Raw genomic sequence first — 12,870 nt, forward strand, 5'->3', positions numbered from 1 at the left:
TTTTGTACTTGACCAACTTTCATGTTATAAATTATCATGAGCGGACTCAGGGAGGTTGAACTCTCCATCTCGTCAGAAAATAAATGAAAAACTTAAAGTTTTCCAATCTAAAAATGTAATTATAATACAGATTATATTCCTAATGAAATTTCAGCACTTATTTTTATATTAAAGCCTTTTAATCTTTCTCAGATGTTAAATAACAGAATCTACCTGCTATCTGTTGGCAAGCAGTGGTACTGTGGCCCATTGAAGTCCGATTAAAGCATTATTTTTTCCATTTTAAGTTAAATCTACTACTAATGGCTTTTTCTCAATTGATTTTTAAAACACAAACACAAATTAGCCAATATGTAAATGTGTTTTGATAAGGGTTTACTTCATTGAAGAAATCTTATATTATTTTTCATAGATTTTATAAATAACATTTATAAAAAAACTGGATATAAAACTGTTTCAGAACTCTCTACCTTTTAATTTCCATAGGTTGAAAAGTACGAAACCAAAAATGCTAGACATTTCTCTGGTTCTTCTTTGGGAAAGCAAAAATAAATTAACTTAATTAAATTATTAAAAGAACACCGAAATCCTTACCCTGCAAGCAGGAAACTTTGGAAATATTATTTTTTTACAATCATAAAAATGACTAACCTGAAGGCTGAAGAAAAATACTACTTTGAAAGTAATAAAATACTATGAGAATATATTATTAATAATAAAATTAATTATTTGGTAATATTTCACTCCCCTACATGCCAAAAACGAAACAGAAACTAAGATAATGAGTGAGACAGTGTGGATCAGCACTGGACATAAAATTATAAAAACTGTAAATTAGCTCAGTGTGAGTGGATTCGACTCCAGTTTCCAGTGATACATTGTATTTTAAAAAACCTATGCTACAGTAGCGATTAAAACTGTCCGGCTGTGAATAGTTTTGTTTGTAACCAAAGTGTCGGCCAGCTGAACAATGAAAAATACTTCTCACATCCTAACTTACCTGAGAGGGGGAAAAAAGAACCAGTTAATATAACGTAGAATTGATCTCTCTGAGACTCTGTAATGAGCCAAATCTTAAAAACACGTTTCTCTGAAAAACTATTTAATTTTAAAAAAATATTATTCTTGTGATTAAATATCCGATGTTATTAGAATGATTTATTCAATACCATTGAAACTTTATGTACTACGCAGTGACTCATTTCCGCTGACTAAATCTGGACCGGATCTGCCTATCAACTAATAATATTTCGAACAAAGGGTAATGAGATGCAGCACTAATTGTGTTACATACAGGAAGTGGGTTCCGGTTCTTTCTTAATCCTCATTCGCAAACAAAAAAATAGTTCTCTGTAAACCGTGTAATATCCTGTTTGTAACACCTGTATGAGCTTCGTGGTTGAAATGGCAATAAAACTATGTGTTATAGTGCAATAATGTGAATAGAACAAGTCACTAAAGTAAGATGCTTTCATAATTTAAAGTTTTGAACTGTGACAATAAAAAAATGCTTGATGATTTATAGAGCTAGAAGGACAATGAAAAAGAATGAGGCCTTGCAATAGAACATAGCACACTGCAAAGTTTTCAGCAAGCAGAACGTTTGGAGAATAACTCAAAATCCGTCTTGAAGATGATCTTAGAAAAGCACAGTGAACATGGACGAGTGTCAAAAGTATAGAAGCTAATAAAAAAATCAATATAAAAAATTAATTAATTCCTTTAATTTAAATGCACATCTCAAATATCTACTTTTTAAAACTTTCATTTTAAAAAACAAGTATAAGTATCGAACGTTACAAAAGAAACTGTATCTATCCTCTTTATTCTGCCAAATTTCATCAACCAGGTCAACATTTATAATTATTTCTAATTATTGATGGTTTTCTCATCCCTTTCTTTCAGTTATTATTAATAATATTATAATTTTAGAGGGGCTTCACAATGTGGAGTTAACTCCTTTCCTAATGCATGTACCGGCGTCGAGGCTCCACTAAAGATGCATTTAAATTAAAATTTAGGATCGAATATCGCATCGTTCGTTAAAATTGGTCAACTCGTTTAGGCATTAAAAGGTGTAACATCAACCACAAGAATAATGAGTTTAATGAATAATTTTAACTTGCTTTTGATTTTATTTTATGAAAACTAAAAGATTTAAGCTAAAAGAAAGAGAAATTATTCCTAACTTCAATCTTTTTTTATCTATTTTTGCCTAGGCTTATGACTCAACTACTAGGCCAACTTCAGGGTTGTTCTCGTATAACGTGAAATACTAAAGATTTTCAAACAATATTGCCCTAAAATCTTTATATTGTTCTCTAGATACCCGCCAATTCTCCTATTAGTGTAAATTATAGTTATTTGATATATGAGTTGTTCGATGATAAGAGAGGTGTCTGAACAGATGTGCTACTTGAGAGGGAGGTTATACCTTGTTCAGGCTACAATGATTGAGAGAAATTGCGGCTTACAAGTTGCCTTCTTGATTGACATATGATCATATATGTGGTTATACATTTACTTTTTAGCAAATTAGTGACAGCAATAATTTGAATGTGAATTTCATTTTTTTTTTTTTTTTTAATTTAAAGCACGATAACAATGACGCCCGGAACATTTTGCAGCCCACTTCTGCTGCCCTACAGGCAGTGTTCTCTCGTTAAAGACAATCCTGTACATCACAAGTCTGTGAACTGTAAGGAGATTCTATTAAAAGAAAATCTCCGGCAGTTGACTGCGTACCCTAAATTTCCGCTTGGGAATCCAGGGCGCTAACCACTGGGCTAGTCCCTTCTCTTTCTATTTTATCTCTAATAATTTATTTTATTTTTTGTAATTATTCTTTGAACATACAGTTGAATGTTCAACTGTACAACGACCGAGGAATGGCGAGGAATGCTTAGCCTGTATTCACCTTCCTGACATTTATGTCTCACTTGATTAGTTTCATTCTTTTTCTTTAAATCCTGTGGACTATGACCTATAAAAATGCTTACCCAGTGCAGTTAATCTTGTATATTAAATTAATGATAAGTCCTGCATGAAAAGTGACAGTGTTACACAAAGCAACGCAACTCATCACACTAGGCCCAATCAAATAGAAAATATATACATACTTAATCCTTACACTTAAAAAAAAGGGCTTTTGGAAATCATAAACAAATCATTTAGTGACACATCATTAAATTCACAATAAAAGAAAAAAGAACAATAACAAAGTATCAATATACCCAAAAACCGAAGACCAGAACCGAAAAGAAAGACTAACTTAATATAAAAAATTAACTACAACGACCTACCACCTATCCATTAATTATAGGGTACAGAATTATCAGCAATTGGAGGATGAAACAAAACAGAAGGTTTCATGCTTCCCACTAATGAAAGCATTGCCAAAACGTTTTGGACAAAGAGAAAGTTAAGTTTTTAAGATCTAAACCCAACGAACCTGGTTAGAGAAATCCAAGGTCAACATCCATTTCATTCAGAGCAAATGTTACTGAAAACTCTACTTTTTCTACTTGGAAAAAAAATATTTAAAACAATGCGTACTATTCATTTATTTTATAATAAAATTGCTCTTAATTCTGGGATAGTGTTTAAGGTTTCTTTTTCATATTTCTTTCCTTTCTTTTAATTTTCCAGAAATATTTGAACTTATTTCTTTCATTTGATGAAAGAATTGCTTTACATCCAGAATTATTCTTTGTTTCCTGTATTTATTTCAAAGTGCAAGGAATAAAAAGGTCAAGTGACTTTTTTGTTTTCATATTACCTGGACCAGATAACCTCTTATGATTTGGGCAATTTAATGCCAATGTACTTCAGAAGATTATTTGAATTACTTAGAATTATCCTTATTAACTCTATTTAACCAGGATTTTTGCTTAGCTAATCCTCCAAAAGCTCCATTTGTTAGGTTACGCAATTTACCGTATTTCACCTGCCAACAAAAAGAAAAAAAAAAGAAAAAATATATGTTTACATTTTGAAAAAAGAAGAAGTCGTAATATAAGAATATAGAGTAATTTCAGTCAGTTCTATATTTTCTGATCAAAAAGTTGAGAGTAAGGGTTGATTCTAAGACAAAAAAATAGCAAGTATCCACTTTTCATTCATATTTTTTTAGCTCTAAATTGTAGATAGAAACATTCGAAAAAGCTTATGTACTTTATTTAAATTTGTTCTTAATTTTCTTCTCCGTCTTCATAAACTGATTTCTTTTACTATTACTGAGATTTTCTAAGTACTTCAACATTCGTCTTTGAAGAATATTGCCATGATGTAATATTTATGAAAAAGATATTAAAAGCGTAAAATATATTGTCCTTTTTGAAATTTTAGCAACAGATCTCATTGAAATAATTTTATACGCTACATTAGTTTTTTGGTTGTATTTATTAAGTGCCGAAGACCCATTAAGCTGGTCGTTTTCATGTCTACAATATATTTTTTTTCCTCGTTTAGAGGAATCAAATTTAGATCAGTTAGTACAGCTAATTGAAGTAGGTTAAAATAAAGTATTTTTTTTTTATATATAAAAAAAGGTAAAATAGGCGATTACTTTACTTTACAGTAAAATATTCGCACATAGTTAATGGTGGGTTTTTATGGTTAAAAAGAATGTAGGTAATCAGGCAAATACTATGATAAATTGAAGCTGACATTCGATATTATGCAATATTGTTATCCTTATAAATAGAAACGATACATCTTTGTTTGTAAATAAAAAGTAAGTATTAATTTTGGCTTCACAAATTGCATGAATCGTCACTGCCATGAAATTAATACACACTATTATTTCTGTTTCTCGAATCTTTGTTCTAAATTTGCTCTAAAAAATTGAGATAAATTAGAAATGCTTACGGGAGCATGAGTGATGAGAGGAACTCCTTCGGACTGTTCATCTTCATCATATCCTGATTCAACGTCAACAACCTGTGCATTTCTTGAAGGAGACGAGTCATGATGCCTGATGAACGCTAATTCTGGATCGTCAAATCTCATTGGCCTTAGCTCTCCTTCACCATAAGAATGCATATCTTCACCGATGTTTGCATTTTCCTCTTCTTCTTCTTGATCTTCCTCATGTATTTGTTTAACAACTTTATCTTGGATTCTCGTTTTATTTGTTTTACTAAGTGCCCTATTTTCACGTTCCGCAACCCAGTTGTTATACGCTCTAATCATCATGGCTTTAGGATTATGTTTGTTCATCAATGAGTAAAAATTACTCTGATCAGATTCATCACTATAAACAGTTTTATCACATTCTTCGTTTGCCGGAAAACAGCCACATTCAATTCCCCTTCGATTTCTGTCATCATAATACATATCAGTCCATTGGCTGGATGGTATCAGATCTTGTATTCGTTCGTCGTTGTTCTCATTGGAAATACTAACTCCTGTTGTCGCACTGATGTCTGCACTGCTGATGTTAGCAGATAGATTATTGTTATTAGATTTTGCTTTACTAACTTCTAATTTCTTTTTATCGACACTTTTTGAATCCGATTGGATTTTCTGATCGGATTTACTGGGTGTTTCACCGGCACTTTGATTAGAAGAAACGATCATTTGCGAAAGAGTTCCAGAAACTGTAGCGTTCTGATCTGGGGCATTATAACTTGGTCCATTTTTTAATACCAAAGATTTAGTTTCAAGCTGTGAATCCATGGGAGAAATTTGCTGTTCAGATACTTTTTCTTCTTGAGCATTTAGCGTGTCATTGCTTTCAAAATTATCAATGTTTTGATTATAACTAGTACTGTTTGTATTATGCAAGGCAGATGAATTGTAATCGTACTGATTTGATGTGTCTAAAACATTATTCATTGAGTTTGAATTATACAAATGTTTTGTTGGATCTGCCCTAATTGATTGACCATCATTTGCTGTTGAGTCTTTACCATCTACATTACTATTTATAACGGAAATCGCTTCAGCCATTAACATGTTCTTAAATTCAGTGGTTGTTGCTTCTAGTGTATTAATTGTAGTGGGTAGCAATTCTGCTTTTTCGTCAGCAATTACATTCAATTTATTTGAATTGTTTATGTAAGATGGTACAGCTTTATGGAATTTATCAACATCGTTTACTTTTAAATTACTGTTTATTGTGCCAACACTAACTAAACATTGTGGGTTCAAGGGAGGAGGTGTTGTAACATTGGCCGGCCTTGAATAATGCTCTTGGTTCGATTGTACCGCATTTGCAGGTAGCATGGCCATAGGTGTTGGCACTGAGAATACTGTCGCTGCATAGCATTGCACAGTCGGGATTCTGCCAGTAGCCGCTAATTTCAATCCTCCGCTAGCTGACTTAAAATTTTCTTTAGTTTTTACTATCGACGGAACTAGCACCCGATTTTCTTGCACCATTACTCTCTTTCTTCCTGGAATATTTTTCGCGGCGACGTTACTTTTTTCTTTACTATTCGCAGCAACATTGTTTCTTCTTTGACAATTTAAAAGGACATTACTTTTTTTTTTATTACTTACAGGAACAATACTTCTTCCCAGATTACTCGCCAAGATATTACTTCGTCCTTCTTTATTCGCAGCAACATTACTTTTTCCTTGATCATTCAAAAAATTATTGCTTCTTCCTTGATTACTCCTAACAGGATGACTTCTTCCTTGTCTGGGTTTTTTGTGAGGAATAACATGCTTATCCACATATATGTTTGATATATCGAATATAGACTCTTCCTTAGTTGCATTTTTAGCTTGCCATTGCTTCCTCTGGCAACTCTTCACTGCATTTCCATTACACTTGTCTACATTTGCTACAGGAAAATCATTTGGCTGCTCTTGTCCATACTGTTGCGATAAATCATAATTTTCCTGTTGGGAAATACCTTGTTCAAGATTTTCTGAATTCACATCCTGTTCCTGAAACTTCTTGTTTCGTTGATCGTAATTTTCATAAGAAAACCTATTTGTTTCTAATTTTCTGTGATTTTCATTATTACCAAAATCTGTCCACTGATAATCTGGAGGTCTTCCATCTAAATTTGGCGGATGAGGATTATTGTTTGTATTAACTTCTACATTATTCAGCTGTCTTTCATAATTAGGTGCATTTATTCTATTTTGGATTTCATAAGGTGCTTGGTATGTTGATGGGTATCTATTAAATTTATTACCATAATATTTTTCTCTGGGGTGTAAAAATTTAGTTTGACTTTCAATGTCAAATTGATTTTCAGGGCTTTGTTTACGAGAAGTGTCTAAAGTTATTAATTTTTGCATAGTATTATATTTTTCTAAATTTGACGGTGCTCTCTGTGTTGGGGGATCTTCAATTTTATCTTCATGCGTCAATTCTAACGCCTCTTTTACAATATCTTCATTGTTAGCTTCTTGTATATCTAATGCCCTGCTGTTTGCTCTTGCTCTTTGAGATTCATCTATAACGCTTGAGTCAGAAATATCCTTATTATCAGTATTACTTCTGATGTCAGTATTTGCATTATCTTTTCGTTCTAAAGATGGTTGTTTGATGTTGGTATTTGGTGGCCAGTTGACTAAATGATTTCTTAGATGATAATTTTGTATACTATTCCCATTAAAATATCTTTGAGCGTTCCTTATTTCTTCATTCTGTTGTCTTTGTAATTTCATATCGTTATCTGATTTCATCACAGGTGAATTGTTTAAATCGTAATTAAAATATTTCAAATACTGTTTATTTTTTATGCTACCAATGCTGATTTCCTTTGGATTTATTTTTGTTCGATATCTAGCAAAAGTAGAAGTAGCAGCATCTGGTTTTCGTTGCTTCACCAGTAGACTTCTTTGTGGAGACTGTTTTTTTCCCAACCAATTCGCATTATTATTATTATTAATATCGAAGTATTCGCTCTCTCTACTTATCCATGAATTTTGTTCGTGGCCGCTGTTAATGTTGGACTCTTGATTCCTACTAGTACCAAAATTAGAAAAATGATGTTTATCATTTATTCTTTTCTCTTCGCTTTCTTTGTACTCATTTTCAAGTGCCGACATTTTATTACTGTAATAATTATTTCTCCAAGATGATAATTTACCATGTTTGGGTGTTACTGGTGCAGAAGAAATTTGAGCGCTCTCATAGGGTTGATTATTATTAGCTCCATTATCATTTTCTTCAAGAGCGAATTTCAATGGGCCAACACCTTGTATTGCCTTATTAGTAAGCGTTTGAGAACTATCTGTTGTAGGCCACAATAATTTAGTTTTTACGTTTTCCTCTTCCTTTACTTTTTCACCATCATTTGTTGCTTCATAATCATCAAGTAGCTGGCCAGATACTATATCTTGATTGAATCCATTTTGAGAAAATTCGTTTACTCTTGGCCCTCTGGAAAACAAAAAACAAAACGGAATGGATTATACAAAAAAATCAATGAGATTGCTTCAGCCAAGCTGTTTCACTTTCAACAAGCTGCCTACAAAATAATATTAATGTTAATAATACTGAGCATTACCCAAAGGCAAATAAAAGAACAAGAACATAATTTCTTAAGCAAACACTCAGTTTGCTCAGTCATCAAAAGAACATCTATATTAGTTTATTATTTTAATAATAAATAATTTTATAAAATTATTACTCTACCTCGCATGTACTTAAAATAAATAGGCCACACCTCCGTGGGCTATTGTAAAGGTTAACCGTTTTGACGAAGTGTTTAGTTTCATTTTTAAAAAAATAATTTCATTCTAATAACACATCACTCGTTTTATTTATGATATTTCACAAGAATTTACCTAAAAGCAAAAAACTTAACTGAATAAATCAAACTTACTCGTTATCTTCATTAATTTCTGGCAATTCATTTTCTAACAAAACACTATCAGAAGCATTACTCCTGCAAAAATACACAAATATGTTAATTATTAGCTGAACACTTACCAAAAAATAAATTTATAATAAAACATTTACTTACATGATATCCCCTTTCCATGAAACCAAATTGGCAATTTCTGGGTACTGAAGATCACTACAACAATCAGTGGTAACCACACATTAGTAATGTAGTATAAGCAAGAATCCAAATTTATGTCTAAAATCGGCAACAATCACTAGAAAATATTATAACCTAATTGTATCTTAAACATTGCTCGCGTCTCCTTTTCTATGCAGAAACCTAAACAGCCAACTGTTTGAATTCGGTCAGTTTCCAGAAAGTAAATAAATAGATAAATTAGTTTGGCTAATAGTGAATGCGAGACATTACATTATACTGCTAACATTCGACAAACAATATTCATGAAACAGTTGGGATTGAAACCTTCCAGCAATTGAAACCTGAATAACATATTACTCTTCTAAGAAGGAGATAACATTTTAATGGTTACTTATAGAATCAAAGCTTTAATCAAAGCAAATAGCAATTTGCTAAACAATTAGTTAGATAAAGAGATCTAATTTTACTAAATTTTTTAATAAAGAAACTAAAGAGATCCAATTTGAATTTAGGTAAATACTGTCTAAAAACTATTATTATTCAAATTCCACACGTTTCATTTTACAATCACAGTTTAGACGCACAGCTTTTTTTTTTTTGGTATTATTGACAGCTTACAGCAAATTGTACAGTAGAATATTTTACAGAAGCGTGCAGTTAACATTAATAGGTTCGACCAAAATATTAAATTGAATCCGAGACCTAGATTGGCGATTGACGGCAGTGTCACAATACTTGCTAGCTTTGCGAATTGCCACCGTGGAATCTTAAAATAAATTCTCGCGACAGAGTTTAAGCTGATAAGAATAGAAACTACACTTTCTTTTTCTTTTTTGTATTGTTGCATTAATTTTAAATACTTGCATAGACTAATTATTTTTGCAACTTTATGTTTATGATTTCAACGTGTTGATCAAGTCAAAGCTATAAAATTATTTTTCATCAACTGCCACTTGTTGATTGAACTTGACTTTCTCAAATACACTAGACAAATAACAAGATATCTTTCTTTAACTTTCTAGGAAGAAATATTAGTTTGGCAGCTTGGGTTCAACTGATCCATTTTAAAAATAACATCATCTTAAAATTGTTGCAGCAGTAAGAATATTTTCAAACCCCTTTAGAAGAGAAAAATGAATAACTTTTATATAATTTTTAAATAAAGTTTTGGCTTACTTACTTAATTAATTTTTCGCCAAAATTACAATGAAATTGACAGAATAGTATTAATAAAATTAAAACATAATAAAAACGTACTACACTTAAATTGAGAACATTATTTTTGAACATTATCTAAGAATATAATAATAAGGGAGCTTGTAGGTTTCACATAGTTTTTAAATTTAACACATGAAAGATAACATGTGATCATTTTTTACACTTAAATTTTTTAGAATAACTACCTCGCTTGATTTAGGATTTGTTTAAACTGAAATATTAAACGTTTTGCTGGCGTCTTTCACCCAATCAGTGTAAAACTAATATAAACCAGCAAATACATAACTAGCTCATGGTTTACATACTCTTCTGCACATTAACTGGGAACGAAAGTAATGGCAGGAAACAAGAGTTGATATAATTTAATGTCTGCTAAAGATTAATGAATATGATTACCCTATGCAGTATTCTTAAGATGCAATTCCTGTATAGGTAAATTAAGTTAGTTTCAATGAAATGGATACTACCTGATCATTAGGGTGAAAGGGAATACCGCTTTCCCATCAAACTTTGAGCGTGATTGGAAATTAAAGGCGCTGAAGGAAGAAGTGGACCTTTCCTCTGACTAAGCTTGAACCAACTATCCAGTCTTTTCTTACGGTTCCCTTTGGGACGAAATAAAATTTGTATAGAATCAAATTATTTACAATAGTTAGAAGTTAGTGTCAATTAAAATCGAAATTAACAAAGCTTGAAAAATGCTGATACTGCATATAAAATAATAATAATAATAAGAAAAAGAACAAAAAAATAATTTTTAAAGTCGTGTTTTATGAGGACAATATAAATGTTTACAGAATATGTAATACATAATACATATGTTCTAGAATAAGATCCATACCAGGGGCTTGTAAATGCTTCCTAGGAAAGCTCAAAGAAAATTTATTCTATTTTTGTCAAAGTATTGGATTCAGTTGAAAAAAAAAAACATTCGAGTATTAAATCAGTTAATATGTTGCAGAGGGACTGGAGAGCTTGATTGGTGCTGCAACCTATAGGAATTTTCAACAACTAACTAGTGAAGTTTAATTTGTAATTTAGCAAGTAATGGGGTCGAGGGGCTGGAGAGCTTGGATAGTGCTGCAACCTACCGGAATTCTCAACAACTAGTGAAGTTTAATTTGCAATTTAGCATTTTTCTTTTTTCTGAGTATCTTCCTCAGGCATTTAATTTGAAAAATTCACGTTATTAGTCTACAGCTTGATATTTATTCATTATTTAAATAGGTTTTAAATGTTTTTATTCGTTCAAAACCAAATAAGTAAAAAAGTAGAAAATGTTAATACAAATTAATTTAAATAATTTACTTATTTTTTTTCAACTTAACGTGAAATATGACCTGAAAAATTCATCATCATTTTTTAATTTAGTTATCTAACTAATACGAACAAAAGTACTGTCGACTATGAAAAAAACAGTAATTGACAAAAGGGATGATGAATATGTTTAAACCCTTTCAAGGGTTATTCTATAATAACTCATAATGAAGGCATCATTAAAATTATATTCTAGGAAACAATTCTTCGTGAAACAATGTTGGAGGTTTGAGTAATGAGGAATGTGCACAGTGTAAAGAGGTTAGAGTCATGGATCAATTTGAATCTTCAATATTGTGTCTGTACACTCTTCAATTGTTTTGATATTCTTAAAAAACTGCAATGAGAATTTCTTAATATTTCTGTTCAGAAAAGTATCACCGTCTTAAACAATTCAAGTGCATTTCTGTAGTCAAATAGTTTCACTCTAATATATTTTATAATCAGGTTAATCTTATTTTCATTTACTAAATCAAAAGTTTCTGCAGAATCTACCTCTCCATGAATGTAAAATCATACTTAACTTTATTATTTAAAATGGCAATATTAAAATTGGAGACACATCTAAGGCCAACAAACTTAAATATAAATGTTGCATGTCCACTTATAGTCTCAGCATAACCTATAGGTCAGCGCTTTCGTCTAATCGGGGGGTTCAATTACCCTGGGGAAATTATTAGTCCATTATGTTGACCCCCAAGCTTTGAGATTAGAAGTGGGAGTGACTGTAGTTCATTGACTGGCTAAGGTGCAAATCCATAAGTGGCTACCATAACCGTAGAAGATTTGTTTACCTATTAAAGCAACCAATAAACAGCAACGTCACATCATGAGAATTAACTGTGTGGGTAAAGCAGTTGGCGAGGAGTTGTACAGTTTAAAATAAAATCAATATAATCAAATTTATACAAAAGAGTAGGAAACTATGGAGAATGGCGTACCTTAGAGAAGTCTTCTTTTGTTCATAAAATATTCTTCTTCCATTCACTCTCAGACCACAATCTTTACATTTGCAGAAGACCAATAGCAATCATTCATACCCAGTCAAATCAGCTTCCATCTTACAACATCATTTAAATTGCCCAGAAGAATGAGATATCAGAACATAACCTTTACTCTAAGACAAAACATAACCTTTACTCGAAGCCATCTGTTTTTTTTTAATTTCCTAAAAAAAACAGATTATAGTTCCTTGCACTGATACAATTCGATACCTAGAACTGTACATGAACAAACGGTAGATTTTTTTAGAATCCACATGTATCTTTTAAACGACAAAATTCGAATAGGCATTTTTTAAAATTAAATAGAGATCGACTCTATTTAGAATAAGGCACCGAAGTATGGGGATCGACTAAGCGTTCCAACTCACTACGCCTCC

At 31.5% G+C, this 12,870-nt stretch overlaps 1 protein-coding gene across 3 annotated transcripts; it reads right to left on the minus strand.

Moving 5' to 3' along the window:
- Window positions 1–1,237: 1,237 nt before the first annotated feature.
- On the minus strand, window positions 1,238–12,600 carry LOC141460409 (uncharacterized). Of its 3 annotated transcripts, XM_074140376.1 has the most exons (6): window positions 12,431–12,600; window positions 10,640–10,777; window positions 8,934–8,987; window positions 8,793–8,855; window positions 4,870–8,347; window positions 1,238–3,946 (listed from the first exon to the last, which is right to left on the minus strand). In XM_074140376.1, the coding sequence occupies exons 2-6, from the start codon at window positions 10,645–10,647 to the stop codon at window positions 3,845–3,847; spliced, it is 3,705 nt and encodes a 1,234-aa protein (XP_073996477.1). In that variant the 5' UTR covers window positions 10,648–10,777; window positions 12,431–12,600; the 3' UTR covers window positions 1,238–3,844. The 3 variants fall into 3 exon arrangements, with proteins under 3 accessions (XP_073996477.1, XP_073996476.1, XP_073996479.1); XM_074140375.1 differs by lacking the exons at window positions 10,640–10,777; window positions 12,431–12,600 and adding an exon at window positions 10,135–10,296; XM_074140378.1 differs by lacking the exons at window positions 10,640–10,777; window positions 12,431–12,600 and adding an exon at window positions 9,087–9,286.
- Between the last annotated feature and the right edge of the window lie 270 nt (window positions 12,601–12,870).

The sequence above is a fragment of the Rhodnius prolixus genome, unplaced genomic scaffold (assembly GCF_049639745.1).
Source record: "Rhodnius prolixus isolate KJV_2025 unplaced genomic scaffold, Rpr scaffold_6, whole genome shotgun sequence".
Lineage (NCBI taxonomy): Eukaryota > Metazoa > Arthropoda > Insecta > Hemiptera > Reduviidae > Rhodnius > Rhodnius prolixus.